This window comes from Amblyraja radiata, chromosome 28 (genome assembly GCF_010909765.2).
Source record: "Amblyraja radiata isolate CabotCenter1 chromosome 28, sAmbRad1.1.pri, whole genome shotgun sequence".
Lineage (NCBI taxonomy): Eukaryota > Metazoa > Chordata > Chondrichthyes > Rajiformes > Rajidae > Amblyraja > Amblyraja radiata.
The window spans coordinates 30,679,613-30,701,005 of record NC_045983.1 but is presented as its reverse complement, the minus strand read 5'-3'; the positions used below and the strand labels follow the sequence as shown (position 1 = coordinate 30,701,005).

Sequence of the window (21,393 nt, the reverse complement as noted above, 5' to 3'; positions counted from 1 at the left end):
ATAGGACCTGCTACTTGATCGTAGCGTCATTTTGTTCCACTTTGCTCGCAACTTCAAATATATGTCTCTCTATCCATGCCTGTTCGCTTGCAAATCAAATTAGACTGGTATTGTTCTGTTTTGACCATCGAGTCCGCTCAGCTGATCTATCTTTCCTTCTCAACCTCATTCTCCTGCCTTCTCACTGTAACCACTGGCAACCCTTACCCATCAACCTCTGCTTTCAAAATACATTGACGTGTCAATGAATCCCACAGATTCACCACCCTCTGGCTAAAGAAATTCCTCCCCAACACCATTCTGAAGGTACGTCCTCTTATTCTGAGGCTGTGCCCTCTGGTTCTAGACTCTCCCATTACTGGAATATTACTCTTTTCCACGACCATTCTGTCCAGGCCTTTCGTTATCCTGCTGGGTTTCAATGAGATCCCTCTTTCAGTAGGAACAAGGTACATTTCATAATTTTAAAATCTGAAATAATGCCATTCTTTCAACAATTCTTTTAATCTCGCGATAGATTAACGTGATTGCATGGTAATACAGCACGGGAACAGGCCCTTCAGACAGAACTTGTCCATGACAACCAAGCTGCTCCCATTTACCTGCGTTTGGCCCGTATCAATAGACAATAGGTGCAGGAGTAGGCCATTCGGCCCTTCGAGCCAGCATCGCCATTCAATGTGATCATGGCTGATCATCCCCAATCAGTACCCCGTTCCTGCCTTCTCCCCATATCCCCTGACTCCGCTATCTTTAAGAGCTCTCTCTTGAAAGTATTCAGAGAACCGGCCTCCACCGCCCTCTGAGGCAGAGAATTCCACAGACTCACAACTCTCTGTGTGAAAAAGTGTTTCCTCATCTCTGTTCTAAATGGCTTACCCCTTATTCTTAAACGGAGGCCCCTGGTTCTGGACTCCCCCAACATCGGGAACATACCCCTCTAAACGTTTCCTATCCATGTACCCGTCCAGGTGTCTTTGAAATCCAGTCACTGGAATATTTCCCTTGCTTTTGACACAGTCAGAAGGAGGTGTTGGCTTGTGGTGTAGAGGTGTGTGTGCTAATTGGAATTTCCAAAGCTAGAGTTTATGACTATTAAGGTTTTGATATAATTGGTTCCGCCTGCTTATTATTTGGAGCCTCCTCGTCACTTTCCTCTGGGGATTGAGGGGAGCGGAAGAGTCTAGAAACTCGCACAGAGGATTTGAAGACAAAGTTACGAACCAGCACTGCCATTCAATGTGATCATGGCTGATCATCCCCAATCATTCCTGCCTTCTCCCCATATTCCCTGACTATAGGGATATCTTGAAGATAGGGCTATCTTCAAGAGCCCTATCTAGTTCTCTCTTGAAAGTATCCAGAGAACCGGCCTCCGCCACCCTCTGAGGCAGAGAATTCCACAGATTCACAGCTCTCTGTGTGAAAAAGTGTTTCCTCATCTCTGTTCTAAATGGATTACCCCTTATTCTTAAACTGTGGCCCCTGGTTCTGGACTCCCCCAACCAAAGACACTTGGAAAGGTACAAGGATAGAAAAGATAATGAGGGACATGGGCCAAATGCAGGCAGGTGGGACTAGCTAAGATGGGGCATCTTGGTTGGCATGAACATGTTGGGCTGAATGGCCTGTTTCTGGGCTGTTATGACTGTGGTTCTAACAAGTCCAAATGTTTTTTTATGCATGCTACTGTCTTCTTGACAATGTCGTGTTTTATGAAGTTAACTCCTGAGATTTCTTTGGGATTCGATGTTACTTGTAGTCTTATAATATTTCAAAATGTCTAGTTTTTGATGTCAAAAAAGCACATCAGACATTTGAGCCCAGTGTTATTCTGTGTCTATAATGTTCTGTTTTTAAATACAGACCTCGTAAACTTTATTGTCCGGGAGCAGATCTAAAAAATATATTTTCCTTGAGTACCCCTGAGGAAGCAAGAAAAATTGATAGATTTTCAAAGGGGAAAGCCATTGTCATCGTGGGCGCCTCATTCATTGGTAATTCCTTTAAAGTTCTTTTGGAGAAGTGCACGTTTGCATTGTTTGATGGACGCCAAGAAATGTTGCGTCAGTAAGATAGAAACTAGTCTTGTAAGTTAATGTCACGATCCATCGTAAGTAATGGCACACCTTCTCACCTTTCCCATCGGGCAAAAAGCAACAGGGGTGTGAAAACACACACCTCCAGATTCAGGGACAGTTTCTTCCCAGCTGTTATCCGGCGACTGAATCATCCTACCATAACCAGAGAGCAGTGCTGAGCTACTGTCTACCTTAATGGTGACCCTCGGACTATCCTTGACTGGACTTTACCTTGCACTAAACGTTATTCCCTTACCATGTATCTGTACATTGTGAGTGGCTCGATTGTGATCATGTGTTGTATTTCCGCTGGCTGGTTAGCACGCAACAAAAGCTTTTCACTGTACCTCGGTACACGTGACAATAAACTGAACTAGCTCTCGACGTTCAATTGTGTGTAATATGTTTAGGTTTAAGTTTATGATTGCCATGTGTGCCGAGGCACAGTGAAAAGCCTTGTTTTGCATGCTATCCAAACAGATCAGCTGATACAATCAGTTCAACTGAAGTACAATAGGTGGAGCAAAGGGGAAGATACAGAGTGCAGAATATCGTTCTCAGCATTGTAGCGCATCAGTTCCAAAGACAAAGTCCACAATGGGGTAGGAGTGAATCGGCTGATGGAAGGGTTGTTCAGAAGCTTGAGAACAGAGGGGGAGACGAAGCTGTTCCTGAGTCTGCTGGTGTGTGCTTTCAAACCACTGAACTTGCTCCCACACGGAGGCAGGGAGGCACATTAACACTATCCGACACACACTAGGAACAATTTACACGTATACCAAGCCAATTAACCTACAAACCTGTACGTCTTTGGAGTGTGGGAGGATCCCTGGAGAGAAGTAATGGATAGATAGACTCGGCTTGTACTCGCTAGAATTTAGGAGATTGAGGGGGGATCTTATAGAAACTTCCAAAATTCTTAAGGGGTTGGACAGGCTAGATGCAGGAAGATTGTTCCCGATGTTGGGGATGTCCAGGACAAGGGGTCACAGTTTAAGGATAAAGGGGAAATCCTTTAGGACCGAGATGAGAAAAACATTTTTCACACAGAGAGTGGTGAATCTCTGGAACTCTCTGCCACAGAAGGTAGTTGAGGCCAGTTCATTGGCTATATTTAAGAAGGAGTTAGATGTGGCCCTTGTGGCTAAAGGGATCAGGGGGTATGGAGAGAAGGCAGGTACAGGAAACTGAGTTGGATGATCAGCCATGATCATATTGAATGGCGGTGCAGGCTCGAACGGCCGAATGGCCTCTACTCCTGCACCTATTTTCTATGTTTCTATGTTTCTATGGTGCTTCGACCCAACCCATAACTCCAGAGATGCTGCTTGTTACTGAGTTACTCCAGCATTTTGTGTCTATTTTTGGTTTAAACCAACGTCTGCAGTTACTTCCTACACCTATCATTGCATCACAACTGCAGCTGTGGAAGCACTTGGCTTCGTCAGCAGATATTGAGTCCCCATGACAGTTGCTACCTTGTCCTTCCCCCTCCTCCTCTGCATCCACCTATGGTTCCACTAGAAAGGTCCAAAGCCCAAACTTTGGAGAGAGGTATCGGGTAACACCTTGCAAAAACTCTCAGCAACTTTGGAATTTCTAAATGAACACAGGGATTCTGAAGTTTGATGAGGTGCTCCAGAGACCCGGGTCTGATCCCGACTACAGGTGCTGTCTGTACGGAGTTTGTCCGTTCTCCCCGGGACCCGCGTGGATTTTCTCCGAGATCTTCGGTTTCCTCCCACACTCCAAAGACGTGCAGGTTTGTAGGTTAATGAGGAGCCCATGGTAATTTTTACCAACTGTGCTTCAGCTGAGCGAATAAACACAAAGAATAACAAGCAAAGTGGAAAAGGAGGAGGCCATCAGATCAATCTAGACCAATCAATCAGATCAATCAAGTACGATCATAGCTGATCTGAATGTGTAGGAAGGAACTGCAGGTGCTGGGTTACACCGAAGATAGACACAAAATGCTGGAGTAACTCAGCGGGACAGGCAGCATCTCCGGAGAGAAGGAATAGGTGTTCGACCACGAGACATAGGAGCAGAATTAGGCCATTCGGCCCATCAGTTCACGTTATTCTGTTATCTCTCTTTCTCATGTACCACCTCGATGCCAGGGGCAATTGACAGAGGCCAGTGAACCAACAAATCCGCATGTGTTTGTGACGTGGGAGGGCTCAGGATCATCCGGAGGTAATCCATGCAGCTACACGGAGAATGTGGAAACTCTACACAGATATCACCTGAGGTCAGGATTAAGCCGGGGTTCTCGAGCTGTGAGGGCAGCAGCTCTACCAGTTGCACCACCGGCCTGCCATGTTGTACATTATCTGCCGTTGTTCTAAGTTGGATGATTCAGGTTACATCTTGAATGCTGTGTGCAGCTCTACCATCATACCTCAGGAAGGATGTGCCAACACCAGAGTGGGTGCAATAGACAATAGACAATAGGTACAGGAGTAGGCCATTCCGCCCTTCGAGCTAGCACCGCCATTCAATGTGATCATGGCTGATCATCCCCAATCAGTACCCCGTTCCTGCCTTCTCCCCATATCCCCTGACTACACTATTTATAAGAGCCCTATCTAGCTCTCTCTTGAAAGCATCCAGAGAACCTGCCTCCACCGCCCTCTGAGGCAGAGATTTCCACAGACTCGCAACTCTCTGTGAGAAAAAGTGTTTCCTCGTCTCCCTTCTAAATGGCTTACCCCTTATTCGGGAACATGTTTCCTGCCTCTAGCGTGTCCAAGCCCTTAACAATCTTATATGTTTCAATGAGATATCCTCTCATCCTTCTAAACTCCAGAGTGTACAAGCCCAGCCGCTCCATTCTCTCAGCATATGACAGTCCCACCATCCCGGGAATTAACCTTGTGAACCTACGCTGCACTCCCTCAATAGCAAGAATGTCCTTCCTCAAATTAGGGGACCAAAACTGCACACAATACTCGGAGATTCCTGCGGATGTTAACACGGCTGGCCAATTGTGGTTATGTGATCGCAGCGGTGGCGCAGCGGTAGAGTTGCTGCCTCACAGCGTCAGAGACCCGGGTTCGATCCTGACTACGGGTGCTGTCTGTACGGAGTTTGTACGTTCTCCCCGCGATGGTTTGGGATTTCTCCGGGTGCTCCGGTTTCCTCCCACACTCTGAAGACTGACAGGTTTGTAGGTTAATTGGCTTTGGTAAAAATTGTAAATTGTCCCTAGTGTGTAGGATAATGTTAGTGTGCCTGCTCGGTGGGTCGAAGGACCTGTTCATAAGGTCATAAGTGATAGGAGTAGAATTAGGCCATTCGGCCCATCAAGTCTACGCCGCCATTCACTCATGGATGATCTATCTCTCCCTCCTAACCCCATTCTCCTGCCTTCTCCTCATAATCTCTGACACCTCCACTAGTCAAGAATCTATCTATCTCTGCCGACCGGGGTGGCATGGTGGCACAGCGGTAGAGTTGCTGCCTCACAAGGCCAGAGATCTGGGTTCGATCCTGACCATGGGTGCTGTCTGTACAGAGTTTGTACCTTCTCACCGTGACCTGCGTGAGTTTTCTCCAGGAGCTTCAGTTTGGAGTTCTGGTGCCTCCTACACTCCTGTACATCTCTGCTCTAAACGCTTCTTAAATGCTGTGTGGGGGTAAGTGGGTCTTGTAATGGTGTAGCTGAGCCTACAGATGACTAAATAAGGGGAGCAGAAAGGATGACTTGTTGTGCCGGCCGCAGGCAACTATTTACAAACGTCAGTCTTCCTTTCCATCCACTACTTGTTTTTTAGCTCCATATATCTTGCCTTTGTATAGCGCCTTGCATGTCTGATTAGGACCAGCTCATCCTCAGCTTGTCAGCTGTGAGGACCTGTGAACACGGAGCATTCTCAAAATGCCGCGTTGGAACGCCAGTCTAGCTTTTAGCCATATCCCTGAAGACGTGGGTGGCACAGTGACCCAGCTGGTAGAGCCGCTGCCTCACGGCGCCAAAGACCTGGGTTCGATCCTGACCCCGGCTGCTGTCCGTGCGGAGTTTGCATGTTCTCCCTGTGACCACGTGGGTTTCCTCCGGGTGCTCCGGTTTCCTCCCACATCCCAAAGACGTGCGGGTTTTTTAGGTTAATTGGGCCCTGTGTAAATTTCCCCTGGTGTGTACGATACGATGCGATGCGATAGAACTTTATTTATCCCAGAAGCGAAATTGATCAGTGGTGGGGTAACATTGAACTAGTGTGAACAGGTGATCATTGGTTGGCATGGACTCGATGGGCCGAAGGGCCTGTTTCCATGCTGCATCTTTCAATTAATCAAACAATGTTAGTTCAACAGTGCTAAAGCACTCAACCTTTATGCTTTTTATAAGTGTGTACTTGGGAAGATGTTTCGGCCACAAGCAAACCTTATATTGATGTTTGCCATGAATGGTCATTCTATGCTTCGGACCGCAAAAGGATTTGTCCACTAGTAAAGTACCAAACTTCAAGGGAAGTTTTCAAGAGAGAGTTAAATATAGAGCTCTTAGGGCTAAGGGAATCAAGGGATATGGGGAAAAAGCCGGAACGGGGTACTGATTGTGGATGATCGGCCATGATCATATTGAATGGCGGTGCTGGCTTGAAGGGCCGAATGGCCTCCTCCTGCACCTATTTTCTATGTTCCTATGGATTCAGTGGGCTGAAGGGGCCTGTTTCCTTGCAGTATTTTGCAATCAATTTAATCAATCATGTATGTAAAGCTTCAGCTTTCAGACCCGGGACACAAATGTGCTTCTCATGAGACATTGCTAGCACATGCATGTGTTTTGTACCAGATTGACTTGTAGGACTGGGTGTTACAATCCCTAAGATTTCACTACAATTGGCATTCTTGGGTATGACCACTGGGTGAATTTGCTAACAATCAGACAAACCTTCAGTTGTGTACCTCAAGTAACGTCAATATTTCACTTGAGTTTTTTTCTCCTTGATCTTCTAGGAATGGAGGTCGCGTGGTATCTGATGCACAAAGCCAAGTCTGTGACAGTGATCGGAAAGAGGAAGGTCCCATTTCAGGACGTGCTGGGGATAGATATAGGCACGGCCATAATGAAGTTAAGTTGACAAGTTTAAAATTTAAGCTGCCTGAAACGAAAACAGTTTCGAAACATCGCAACATAATCTGCCGTGAACACAAGACGGCTCCAAATAAAGCCCCCCCAAAAAAAAAAAAAAGGCACGAGATACTGCAGTTGCTGGAATCCTGAGCAAAAATACAAACTGCTGGTAAAACTCAGCGGGTCAACGTTCATAAGTTGTAGGACCATCAATGTTCGGCCCATCAAGTCCACTCCGCCATTCAATCAAGACTATCTTTCCCTTGCAACCCCATTCTCCTGCCGTCTCCCATAACCTCTGACGCCCCCACCAATCGAGAATCTATCTAACTCTGCCTTAAACATATCCACTGACTTGGCCTCCACAGCTTTCAGCAGCAATGAATTCCACAGATTCACCACCCTCTGACTAAAGGAATTCCTCCTCATCTCCTTTCAAAAGGAACGTCCTTTTATTCTGAGGCTGTGCCCTCTGGTCCTAGACTCTCCCAAAAGTGGAAACAACCTCACCACATCCACTCTATCCAGGCCTTTCACTACTTGGGTTGGGCAGCGTGCGGTGGAATTGAACAGTCGACTGAGAAGTAAGCATGCAGGTACAACAGGCAGTGAAGAAAGCTAATAGCATGTTGGCCTTCATAATAAGAGGAGTTGAGTATAGGAGCAAAGAAGTCCTTCTGCAGTTGTACAGTGCCCTGGTGTGACCACACCTGGAGTATTGTGTGCAGTTTTGGTCTCCAAATTTGAGGAAGGACATTCTTGCTATTGAGGGAGTGCAGAATAGGTTCACGAGGTTAATTCCCGGGATGGTGGGACTGTCATATGTTGATAGAATGGAGCGACTGGGCTCCACTTTAGAAGGATGAGAGGGTATCTTATTGAAACATATAAGGGATTGGACACGCTAGAGGCAGGAAACATGTTCCCGATGTTGGGGGAGTCCAGAATCAGGGGCCAGAGTTTAAGAATAAGGGGTAGGCCATTTAGAACGGAGATGAGGAAACACTTTTTCACCCAGAGAGTTGTGAATCTGTGGAATTCCCTGCCTCAGAAGGCTATGGAGGCCAATTCTCTGGATGCTTTCAAGGGAAAGTTGGATAGAGCTCTTAAAGATGGCTGAGTCAAGGGATATTGGGAGAAGGCAGGAATGGGGTGCTGATTGTGGATGATCAGCCAAGATCACTGTGAATGGCGATGCTGGCTCGAAGGGCCGAATGGCCTGCTCCTGCACCTATTGTCTATTGTCTATTGACATTTGCAGAGTCTTGAGTCGAAACATTATCTGTCCATTCCTCCCACACATGCTGCCTGACCCGTTGAGTTCCTCCAGCAGTCTTCTGCTAAAAAATAAGAGAAAGTCTGCAAATATGGGAAATCAGAAACAAGAAGAGAATATTCAAGGGGGGGGGGGAATGGTGGCGCAGCGGTAGAGTTGCTGCTTTACAGCGGCAGAGACCCGGGTTCGATCCTGACCACGGGCGCTGTCCGTGCGGAGTTCGTACGTTCTCCCCGTGATCTGCGTGGGTTTTTCTCCGGGCGCTCAGCTTTCCTCCCGCACTCCAAAGACGCACAGGTTTGTCATTGGTTAATTGGCATTGGTAAAATTGGAAATTGTCCCCAGTGCTAGTGTGCGGGGATGGCTGGTCGGCGCAGACTCGATGGGCCGAAGGGTCTGTTTCTGCGCTGTGTCTCTGCATAAAACTAAACTAAACTAAACTAAAATTCATGAAATGCCCGACAGATTGAAGGATCCTTGAGCTCTTTAACTCTGTCTCTCTGTCCACAAATGCTGCCCGATTTCCAACACTTTCAGTTTCTATTTCTGAAGGAAACCACTTCCCTTGGATCGTATATATGTGTTTTTGCCGACCTCTTGCTCTGATGAAGGGTCCAGAACCGAAACGTCACCTGTCCACGTTCTCCAGGTATGCCACCTGACCCACTGAGTCACTCCAGCACTTTGTGTCTTTCCTTGGCAAACCAGCACCTGCGGTTCCCAGTTTCTAACGTTTGCCCCGTATTTATTCTTTAAATGTGACAGAACATTTTAATACGTATTCTGGTGCTGTTTAAGATAAGAGCTGAATCTTGCTTTTGTCTTCCTCAGCCTATAACTGTTGATGTAAGCCTGCACTACTACTTCTGAGCTTATTAGAGTCGCTTGTTTCTAATTTGAAATCCTTAACGTTACAGAGTCTTGAAGCTGAAAATGTGAAGTTTTACATGGAAAATACTGTGATTGAATTCAGGGGACAGAATAGACTGGTAAACACAATGAATAATTGATCATTCCAATGCATATTTATTGTTCAATCTTGGAGCCAATTTTTGTAACTTACATCAATAACTCTTCATGTATTTGCAGTTGGGAGCCGTTGTGCTTGAAGATGGAGTGATTCTAGCAGCACAAGTGTGTGTGGTGGGAATAGGTATAAGCTTATATATTTTTAATTGGATGGTTGATCAGCCCCTTTAGCCCACAATGTCTGTACCGCCTATCCCACCTGCATGCGCACAGGGGAATAGATCGGGTAGACGCACAGTCTCTTGCCCAGAGAAGGTGAATCGAGAACCAGAGGACATAGGTTTAAGGTGAGGTGGGGGGGGGGGGGGGAAGATTTGATAAGATTCTGAGGGGCAACTTTTTCACGCATAAGGGTGGTAGGTGTATGGAACGAACTGCCGGAGGTGGTGTTTGAGGCAGGGACTATCGCAACGTTTAAGAATCATCTAGACTGGTACATGGATAGGACAGGTTTAGGTGGATATGGGCCAAACGCAGGCAGGTGAGACAAGTGTAGATGGGACATGTTGGCCAGTGTGGGCAAGTTGGGACGTAGGGCATGTTTCCATGCGGGCACCTTCCGACCAATTTGCTCACCCCGACCAACTTGTCCCATTGACACTATTCCCACCTGCCCACGCTTGGCCCATAACCATCTAAACACTAACCATATACCTGCCAAATGTCTCCTGAATGCCTGCCGCAGCTCGTCCCATACATCCGCCACCCTATGTGTAAAAAATGTTACCCCTCAGGTTCCTATTCAATATTTCCCCCCTCACCTTAAACCTATGTTATCTGGTTCTCGATTCCCCTACTGAGTAAACAGGCCCTTTGGCCCACCGAGTCCACGCCACCCAGCGATCACACTGTACATTAGCACTATCCTGCACACTAGGGACAATTTACATTCTTTTGCCGAAGTTTCTTAATTTCCCCTACTCTGGGCAAGAGACTGTATTTACCCGATCTATTCCTCTGTACACCTCTATAAGATCACCCCATCATCTTTCTGCGCTCTAAAGCATAAAGTCGTTTCCCAGTAAAGGATAGCGCAGTGGTATAACGGTAGAGTTATGCCTTCTAGCGCCAGGGATCCGGGTTCGATCCCGACTACGGGTGCTGTCTCTACGGAGTTTGCATTTTCTCCCCGTGACCTGCGTGGGTTTTCTCCGAGATCTTCGGTTTCCTCCCACGCTCCAAAGACGTACAGGTTTGTAGGTAAATTGGCTTGGTGTAAATGTCAATTATCCCCAGTGTGTGTCAGATAGTTAATGTGCAGGGATCGCTGGTCGGGGCGGACTCGGTGGGCCGAAGGGCCTGTTTCCACGCTGTATCTGTAAACTAAACTAATATAACTGTTTATTTTCCTTACACAGTCTTCCTTACATAGTCTTTTTTTCCTCTTGCATAAACTACCTGCTCCTGTGTGGACAGGAGTGAAACCTGCAACAACCTTCCTTCAAAACAGTGGCATCAGAACGGATGTGATGGGCCAAGTCATCGTAAATAAGGTAGAAATTGTTCTCTGTGTTACCACATCTTCACGGCTTTAAGGGCCTGTCCCACTTACCCGAAAATCCAGCAGCGACCAGAACAAGGTACGACTCTTTGGGCGACTACTCACGACCATACATGCTTCACCCCGCGACATGTCGCCAGGGTGTCGCCTGTACGGCCGTGAGTCGTCTCCTCAGTCGCCCAAAGAGTCGTAGCGTCTTTCTGGTCGCCGCTGGATTTTCAACATGGTGACCTATGACGGGTGCCGGCAGTCGCCGAAAAAGTCGCGTAAGTGGGACAGGCCCTTTTTTAAAGGATATCCTTCACCTGCGCTCTTTCATATTTTATGTAGCAAATAGTAACTATTTGGGACTGAGATGAGGAAAAACGTTTTCACCCTTAGAGTTGTGAATCTGTGAAATTCTCTGCCACAGAAGGCAGAAGAGGCCAATTCACTGGATGTTTTCAAGAGAGAGTTAGATTTAGCACTTGGGGCTAACGGAATCAAGGGATATGGGGGAAAAAGCAGGAACCGGGTGCTGATTTTGGATGATCAGCCATGATCATATTGAATGACGGTGCTGGCTCGAAGGGCCGAATGGCCTACTCCTGCACCTATTTTCTATGTTTCTGTTTCTATTCAGAAGATGCACACCTATATCTGTATCTTTCAATCATAGGGCCATTGCCTCATAGAGTTATACAGCGTGGAAACAGGCCCTGCGGACCAACATGCCTCATCTACACTAGTCCCACTAGCCTGCCTTTGGTCCATATCCCTCTAAACCTGTCCTATTCCTGTACTTGTCCCAAATATTTAGTAAATTATGCAATAGTACCTGCCTCAGCTACCTCAGCTGTTTGTTCCATACACCCACCACCCTTTGTGTTTAAAAAATAAAGTTTTTATCTCAGGTTCTTATAAAAGCTGGAGTAACTCTGCGGGCCAGGCAGCATCTCTGGAGAGAAGGAACGGGTGACGTTTCGGATCGAGACCCTTCCATGTCCCGCGGAGTTACTTTTTGTGTCTATCTTCGGTTTAAACCAACACCTGCAGTTCCTTCCTACACATTATCTCTGGACGACATGGATAGGTGACGAGTTAGACTCAGTCCGAAGAAGGGTCCCGACCCAAAGAATTGCCTGCCCATGCAGTCCAGAGAAAACTGCCTGACCCGCCGAGTTGCCCCAGCACTTTGCGTTCGACCTTGTGCACCGTGGCCAGGTTTAAAATATCTCCGAGAACGGGAACCGTACTTGACTGGCGATTATTCTGATTTGCCTTCCGTTGGTACTTTGTTTCAGAGCATGGAGACCAATGTTACCAAAGTGTTTGCGGCCGGAGATGTGACCACCTTTCCACTACCGTTGAGAAACGACGAAGCAGTGAGCATCCGACACTGGCAGATAGCCCACTCACATGGTAAGCCCAGGTGGCCATTTGAGAAACATGGCTGTGCAAATAGTAACGAGAAGCGAAAATCTTCCCTGCTTTATTTCTTATTTGTTGTGACGTTAACAAATGCGTAAATACAGTTGCCTTCTCCTCGCACTTCAGGTCACGTGGCCGCTTTGAACATGCTGAAGAAGAAGGCTAGCTTCCATTCCGTGCCTTACTTCTGGTCAACCATGTCAAAAAACAGCCTTCGATATGCAGGTAACGGTGTTGTACGTAGTGGGATGCGTCAGTGTGGGGAAGGAACTGCAGGTGCTGGTTTACACCAAAGAAAGACACAAAATGCTGGAGTAACTCTGCAGGGGCAGGCAGCATCTCTGGAGAGAAGGAATGGGTTACGTTCCGGCTCGAGACCCTTCTTCGGACTGAAAGTCACGGGAAAGGGAAACGAGAGATATAGACGATGTTGCAGAATGATACGGATCAAATGAATGAAAGATTTGCAAAAAAGTTACGATGATAAAGGCAATAGGGCCATTGTTAGCTGTAGCTCAGTGAGAATAGCAAGCTGGTGTAACTTGGGTGGGGGGGGGGGGGGGGGGGATGGAGAGAGAGAGAGAGAGAGAGATTGCAGGGGTTAGTGAGAAATCAGTGTGGGGATACGCACCAGAACGCACTTGGCTTCCACAAGCCCGTTCAATATTGAAAAGTAACTTAACACCATGCATTGGGTCCCACTCTCACCTTTCCCATCCGCCCGAGATTTAACTGATCTGGTATCAGTGTGAAGAAGGTGAGGCGAGGCAAAGGCAAGTTTATTTGTATAGTAACATTTGTGCAAACAACAATTCAAGGCGCTTTACAGGAAAGAAAAAATAAAATAGTTAATAATTAAAAATTGCAAAATAATCAATACGACAAATGTATGAATAATAAAACAACGTCAATGAAACAATAAAGCGATTTTAAAGAGCACATAAAAGGGTTAAAATTAGGCGGTTAAGATTATTCTCATGTCGGGTTATGGACAAGCTATAGTAAACAACAGTGTTTTTAGGCCTGATTTAAATGAGCTTACAGTCTGTGCACACCTCAGGTGTTCAGGGAGCTTGTTCCACAGGTGTGGAGCATAAAAACCCAATGCTGCTTCAGCCTTTTTAGTTCTGACCCTGGGAACACAGAGTAAACCTGTCCCTGAAGACCTGAGGAGTCTAGGCGCCTCATATACAACAAGTAGGTCAGAGATGTATTTTGGACCTAGACCATTCAGTGCCTTGTAGGTCAGTAACAGAATTTTAAAATCTATCCTCTTACACACAGGGAGCCGGTGCAAAGATTTAAGGACAGGTGTAATGTGGTCCATTTTCTTGGTGTTAGTCAAGACTCTGGCAGCGGCATTTTGGATAAGCTGCAGTTGTTTAATTGATTTTTTATTGAGACCTGTAAAGATGCCATTACAATAATCTAACCTACTAAAAATATATGCATGAACAAGTTTTTCAGTGTCTTCTTTGGACAGAAATCCCTTGATTCTTGCAATATTGTTTAGATGGTAATAGGCAGATCTGGTAATGGTCTTTATATGGCTGTTAAAATTCAAATCCGAGTCCATAACTACACCAAGGTTTCTGGCTTTGTCTGTGGTTTTCAGTGCAATTGAGTCGAGTTGAGCACTCACCTCTAGCCTTGTTTTTTTGGGACCAAAGACAATAATTTCTGTCTTATTTGCATTGAGCTGGAGGAAGTTATGGTTCATCCACTCATTGATATGTTTGACACACTGGCTCAGTGAGTGTAGGGGACTATGGTCATGTGGTGACACTGCAATATATAGTTGTGTCATCGGCATAAGTGTGGTAGGATATGTTAAAATGCTCTATGATCTGAGCTAGGGGGAGCATATAAATGTTGAACAAAATGGGTCCAAGAATGGAGCCCTGAGGAACCCCGCATGTGAGTTTTGTACGTTCTGATTCAAAATTACCAAGGGAAACAAAATAATCCCGATCTTTCAAGTAAGATTTGAACCAGTCCAGCACAGAACCAGAGAGTCCCACCCACCCACTTCTCCAGTCTGTCAAGCAGTATGTTGTGGTCCACCGTATCAAAAGCAGCACTGAGATCTAGAAGTACCAAAACTGAAGCTTTTGATGCATCACTGTTTAGATGTATGTCGTTTAGGACCTTAGTGAGTGCAGTCTCGGTGCTGTGATGTGGCCGAAATCCCGACTGGCAAACATTAAAAATATTGTTTTGGATTCATAAAGCAGTAAATTTGTTGGTAAACTACCCTTTCAATAATCTTTGCCAAAAATGCTAAATTAGATATGGGCCTGTAGTTGCTCATAGCTGAGGCATCCAAATTAGGCTTCTTCAATAGGGGCTTGATCACTGCTGTTTTTAAGGCTTTGGGAAAATGCCCCGATTGAAGGGAAGTGTTTACTATGTTCAGTACTTCTGGTGCAACACTGTTAAAAATATTTTTAAAGAAGCTTGTGGGCAGCAGATCAAGACAGCAGGTCGTGGACTTTAGCTGTTGAACAGTTTCAGTCAGAGATACACAATCTAAAAGTTTAAAATGTTGTAGATTCATTAGTGAATCTGGAGGCATAGGTGACAAAGCCATGTTCCCTGAGGTGGAGCTAGACATTGTTTGTCTTATCTTCAGAATTTTATCGGTGAAGAAATCTGCAAAGTCATTGCACGACTTGCTGGACAGGAGCTCAGGAGGGACTGATGATGAGGGGTTTGTCAGTCTATCGACAACGGCAAACAGGGTGCGGGGATTATTATTTTTGTTGATAACCTCTGAGAAAAAGGACTGCCTTGCCCCTTTCAATTCCTGATTATAGATACGGAGGTTGTCTTTGTAGATGTCGTAGTGGACCTGTAGTTTGGTTTTTCGCCACCTACGTTCGGCCTGTCTACACTTTGTTCTTTGGGATCTCACTGCTGTGGCATTTCTCCATGGTGACTTTTTCCTTCCAGATAAAACCTTGGTCTTTAGTGGTGCAATAGCATCCATAAGAGTCATAACATTGGAGCTAAAACCATCCACAAGGTCATCGACAGAGGCCGAGGGCAGAGTTGGTGGTGGTGTATAGGCCTGAGTAAACAATGCGCTGGTGTTTTCATTGATACAGCGCCTTTCGATCACCTCTGGTTCTTTTCTGATACTGCTAGCAGAGATGGTCGTTTAAAAAAATACACAGTGGTGATCGGAAAGAGCAACATCAGTCACCATAACATCAGAAATGTCGAGACCCTTGGAGATAATCAGATCCAATATATGCCCCCTATTGTGAGTTGGCTCTGTTACGTGCTGATTAAGTCCAAAGTTGTCCAAAATGTTCAGGAGCTCTTTTGTACCTCCATCCTCTGCATTATCTATGTGAATATTAAAATCACCCACTAAGACAACACAATCGAAATCAATGCATACAATGGACAGTAATTTGGCAATCTCATCAAAAAACTGTGCATCATATTTTGGTGGCCTGTAAATAGTTAAAAGTATTGTTCGCTGGGGAGAACTCAGCTGAGCAGCGACATATTCGAAGGAGTTGAAATTTCCACAGGACATTTTCTTGCATTGTAAAATGGCGACTCCACCTCCTTTTCTGTGTATTCTGGCTTCATTTATAAAAATAAAACCGGGAGGTGCTGATTCAATCAAAACTGTGTCACTATTATTTACACTTAACCATGTTTCTGTTAAAAAGATAAAGTCAAGATTGTGCTTAATAATAAAATCATTGATTAAAAATGACTTGCCTACTAGTGATCTAATGTTCAATAACGCCATACTTGTATTAAAAGCATGATTTGCAACAGTTGGTAGAGTTGGTAGAGGTGTGTAGTCCACCGACCGCAGATTGTCCACACAGACTCCACCTCTCTCGGGTACAGTGCAGCTGGAACTCGGTCAGGGACGGCCAGCTGACGCGACAGGTCTGGGAAGAGTGGATGTGAGGTGCCCCGGGGAGCCAGCCGGAGGAATGACAGCCCCGCACCGGGAGTAGCCGGCAGCCAGAGTGGAGGCGAAGGGTCTGGGTAAACCAACCGGAGGCACGACGGCCTCGCAGCGGGACCAGGAAGCGTTAACAGCCGTGGTGCAGGAGATGTGCATGCCGAGATCGAGCAGGAGTGAGAGCGGGCGAGCCTTCTCGTCCTCACCGAGACACTTGCCCGTTTTCCCCGTTTTCCCCGTCTCCTGGTTGGCCTGCGCCTGCGGGGACAGCTGCAGCACGCATTCACGGCTCCCTCAGGAAATCTCCGAAGCACGGCACGAAGCAAGTAACTGCAGACGCTGCTTTACACCGAAGATGGACACAAAGTGCTGGGGTAACTCAGCGGGTCAGGCAGCGTGTGTAGCAAAGAACTCCAGATGCTGGTTTAAATCGAAGATAGACACGAAGATAGGGTCAGGCAGCATCTCTGGAGAACAAGGATGGGTGACGTTTCGGGTTGGGACCCTTCTACAGCCTATGTATTAGTGTCAGCTGATGCTGTCTGGGAATCTCCCTCTTCCTTGACATGAAGTTAGGTCAGACCAAATGGACACATGCAGCATGGAAAGAGGCCTTTCAGCCCACTACGCCCATGTCAGCCCATTTACATTTTATTCTGCACAAACATTCCCATTAACTGCTTCTCACCCCATGGACAATGCAAACTTGGAATCCCTGTGTAGTTGACGTCATTATGCGCCTTTCAAAACTCAACCATTTAATTGCCCAACTACTGCAGAGAATTTCTTCCAAGTGCTCTTGCATCTGAATGAGTTCTGGCCTCTGGAGATGCATGGCTTTGAAGGTGCGACAATATCATCTTTAATCGAGCACCTGCACTAAACTGTGCCTCATAATATTCCTTTGTGTTAGGGAAATGCAGGAAATTATAGAGAAACACAGACGTTAGTGGAGTTGGCAGCAGATGTTGCTGCCAAGAAATGTTCGATGATAGTTTGGGATCTGTGTACAGTTTAGAGAAACATGTGTGGAAACAGGCCCTTTGGTTCATGCCAACCAACGATCATCCATGCACTAGTTGTGTCCTGCACACTAGGGCCAATTAACCTGCAAACCTGCAGCTGGTTGGAGTGTGGGAGGAAACCGGAGCGCCCAGAGAAAACCCATTAGTGACGACCATTTGACGGCACTGGGCCTGTAATGGCTGGAGTTTAGAAGGATGAGGGGCCTCTTCATTGAAACTTACCGAATAATGAAAGGCCAAGATGGAGTGAATGTGGAGAGGATGTTTCCACTTGTGGGAGAGCCCAGGACCAGAGGCCACGGCCTCAGAATAAAAAGACGTACCTTTGGAAAGGAGATGGGGAGGAATTTTTTTAGTCAGAAGGTGGTGAATCTGTGGAATCCATTGCCACAGACGGCTGTGGAGGCCAAGTCAATGGATATATTTAAGGCACAGATTGACAGATCCTTGATTAGTCCGGGTGTCGGGAGTTATGGGAAGAAGGCAGGAGAATGGGGTTGAGAGGGGGAGATAGATCAGCCATGGTTGAATGGCGGAGTAGACTTGATGGGTCGAATGCCCTAATTCTGCTCCTATCACTTACGAACATGAAAATGACAGAGTTACTCCATCATTTTGTATCTGTTTCCACGCTGTATCTCTAAACCTAACTAAATATTGAAAATCTAGTTTGTGACATTGGACCAACCATAAATACAGCATCGATCGAAGGCCAGAAACTCCAATTGTGTATTTAGTTCCCCTTCAAATTACAGTTTTGTTTTCTCTCAGGATATGGAGCTGGTTCTGAAGAAGTCATAATTCATGGCAATCTGGACGAACTGACATTTGTTGCTTTCTACATCAAGTAAGTGTCGACTGAGAACCACGTCAGAATGTACTTTCTCTACATTCTAAAAGCCTTGTCCCACGGTACGAGTTCATTCCAAGAGCTCTCCCGAGTTTAAAAAAAAATCTAACTCGTGGTAAGCACGGAGAATGAACGTAGCGGGTACGTCGGAGCTCGGGGACGTCTCTTAGCGGCTCGTAACGCTAACGGCAGGTACTCGGGAAGACTCGCTAACGGCAGGTAAGCACGGGAAGACTCGTGAAGATTTTTCAACACGTTGAAAAATGTCATCGAGAGCCCCGAGTACCGGCAAGTGGGAATTACCATAAATCTCCGAGTTCGAATCAGGGCAAACTCGGTCGGGAGAGCTCTTGGAATGAACTCGTACTGTGGGACAGGGCTATAAGAAACTGAAATTATAACGTGTATAACTCATAATATTTTGTTTCCATTTCCAGAGGCAACAATGTTATTGCAGCTTGCAGTATGAACTCTGACCCTGTTGTTTCCCAAGTGGCAGAGGTGCTATCTTTAGGAAAGACCATATCAAAGGAGGAAGCAAGGTATGTCATACTTACTGTGAGACCCGGGCACATTCAGTGTTATCTTCCTGAAGTTGAATGAGAAACATAGAAGTCATAACTTGTCTCCATTTTCTAAAGGTTTGACATTCAGTTGAGTTTAGTCTATTGTCACGTGTACCGAGGTACAGTGAAAAGCTTTCGCCGTCAGCAGAAAGACAGTACATGGTCATAATCGAACCACTTACAATATATAGATCAGGGGTGGGCAACCTTGTTCTGCATAGGGGCCGGGACGCATGTCTGTGAGCGGATGGCGAGCCACATCTATCACGTGTTCACATAGGTCCCGCCCCTGCGAGGACGCCTCCCGGAGCACTGGCCCCAAGTTATGGGCGCTCACCAACATGGCGCACCTACGGACCACGGCCTTGGCTCTGTCCTGAAGGTGGAGACTCAAATACTCACACTCACTCGTCCCCGGCCCATTGACAACCCCGATCCCGACAGTGAAGCCCAGACACAGAAGATGCGCGGCCATGCCGGCGGCTTTGCGCAGGATGCAGTACAGCCGGAGTTCGGCGCTCGCCAGCGCAGGCCTCCTTACGTCCTTGCATCACTGCGCCTGGGCGCGGCGGCCTCGGGCTCGGGAGGTACCGGAGATGAAGGAAGTCTGCGGGCCGGATGATTACAGGGAAAAAAAAAAAACGCCTGCAGGCAGGGATGATTTCAGGTTACGGGCCACATTCGGCCCGGGGGCCATAGGTTGCCGACCCCTGGTATAGATACATGATAAGGGAATAATGTTTAACGCAAGGTAAAGCCAGCAAAGTCCGATCAAGGATAGTCCGAGGGTCACCAAAGATTACGTTGCCTGTAGTTGCCCAGGTGTGACAAAAAATATATCATTAGCTTATTAGTGTAGGGCGGCACTGGGGCGCAGCGGTAGAGTTGCTGCCTCACAGCGCCAGAGACCCGGGTTCAATGCTGACCACGGGTGCTGTCTGTACGGAGTTTGTACGTTCTCCCTGTGACCACATGGGTTTTCTCCGGGTGCTCCGGTTTCATCCCACATTTCAAAGACGTGCAGGTTTGTAGGTTAGTTCATTGGCTTCTGTAGATTGCCCCTAGTGTGTAGGGTGGGATTAGTGCATGGTGTATATCTGAATGTGCAGGAAGGAAGTGCAGATGCTGGTTTATACCGAATATAGGCATAAAATGCTGGAGTAACACAGCGGGACAGGCAGCATCTCTGGAGAAACGGAGTTTCAGGTCGGACCCGAAGAGATGCTACCTGACCCGTAGGTCAGACTTGGTGGGCCAAACGGCTGGTTTCCATGCTGTATCTTTCAATTAACAATTGGCAAGTCAATATCGTGTATAGTTTCGACAATATAGTTTGTAGTGTGAACTTGCAATTTCAATAGACAATAGGTGCAGGAGTAGGCCATTCGGCCCCTCAAGCCAGCACCACCATTCAATGTGATCATGGCTGATCATCCACAATCAGTACCCCGTTCCTGCCTTCTCCCCATATCCCCTGACTCCACCATCTTTAAGAGCCCCATCAAGCTCTCTCTTGAAAGTATCCAGAGAACCAGCCTCCACTGCCCTCTGAGGCAGAGAATTCCCCAGACTCACAACTCTCTGTGTGAAAAAGTATTTCCTGATCTCCGTTTTAAATGCCTTAGCCCTTATTCTTAAACTATGGCCCCTGGTTCTGGACTCCCCCAACATCAGGAACATGGTTCCTGCCTCTAGCGTGCCCAAACCCTTAATAATCTTATATGTTTCAATAAGAGAACCTCTCATCCTTCGAAATTCCAGAGTATACAAGCCCAGCCGCTCCATTCTCAGCATATGACAGTCCCGCCATCCCAGGATTTAACCTTATAAACCTACGCTGCACTCCCTCAATAGCAAGAATGTCCTTCCTCAAAATAGGGGACCAAAACTCCAGGTGTGGTCTCACTAGGGCCCTGTACAACTGCAGAAGGGACTTCTTTGCTCCGAAACTCAGCTCCTCTTGTTATGTCAAATCTGTATTCCAGATTTTTGGAGATAGACACAAAAGGATGGAGTAACTCAGCGGGACAGGCAGCATCTCTGGAGAGGCGGAATGGGTCTTTTCCTTTCCTCCAGAGATGCTGCCTGTCACGCTGAGTTACTCCAGCATTTCACGTCTATCTTCGGTTTCAACCAGCATCTGCAGATTACCGATACGCCATCCTGATTTGTGTTTGATGTCTTGTAATGAAGTTCGAGGTTAGTGTGACTGAAGTGTTCATTTTACTTGTCAACAGCCGTGCCGACATGCCGTGGACTAAGAAGATCTGATGCATTTCTCCACGCTTCAAGCAAATCTTTTTAGAAAAATGATCTAAAGGAGGTTTCTCAAAACTTAACTGATCATTCTATTTGCTTTGCCAACCTTTTATTACAAAACATTTTATATGAACTGAGAGTACAATCCTTAATATCCATGATTTTAAAATTCTATGAATCCATTAATCTAGTTTCATCATCTATTTCTCTATTTTTTTTTCTGTCCTGCTTAATAAACTGAAATGTATAGAGATGACCATAATAAATGTGTATTTGTAGTCACTCGGTGGATATCTAATCTTACTCCTGTAATTAGAGCAGAGAACGCACCAGTACAGCCCGAGAACTTGCCATTTGGCCACAATGTCTATGCTGATCA

The 21,393-nt window shown here is 46.4% G+C and overlaps 1 protein-coding gene across 1 annotated transcript in view; it reads left to right on the top strand.

Annotated features, from left to right (window-relative positions):
- The window catches only part of LOC116989174 (apoptosis-inducing factor 3-like), a 44,419-nt gene extending 23,340 nt beyond the window's left edge, over positions 1-21,079 (top strand). The window contains exons 10-19 of the mRNA XM_033046399.1: positions 1,852-1,997; positions 7,047-7,166; positions 9,320-9,429; positions 9,530-9,593; positions 10,886-10,962; positions 12,254-12,371; positions 12,507-12,605; positions 18,111-18,186; positions 18,627-18,731; positions 20,993-21,079. Coding sequence (XP_032902290.1) covers positions 1,852-1,997; positions 7,047-7,166; positions 9,320-9,429; positions 9,530-9,593; positions 10,886-10,962; positions 12,254-12,371; positions 12,507-12,605; positions 18,111-18,186; positions 18,627-18,731; positions 20,993-21,026 — 949 coding nt within the window. The 3' untranslated portion in view covers positions 21,027-21,079. The remainder of the gene's footprint in view (positions 1-1,851; positions 1,998-7,046; positions 7,167-9,319; positions 9,430-9,529; positions 9,594-10,885; positions 10,963-12,253; positions 12,372-12,506; positions 12,606-18,110; positions 18,187-18,626; positions 18,732-20,992) is intronic.
- The last annotated feature ends 314 nt before the right edge of the window (positions 21,080-21,393 follow it).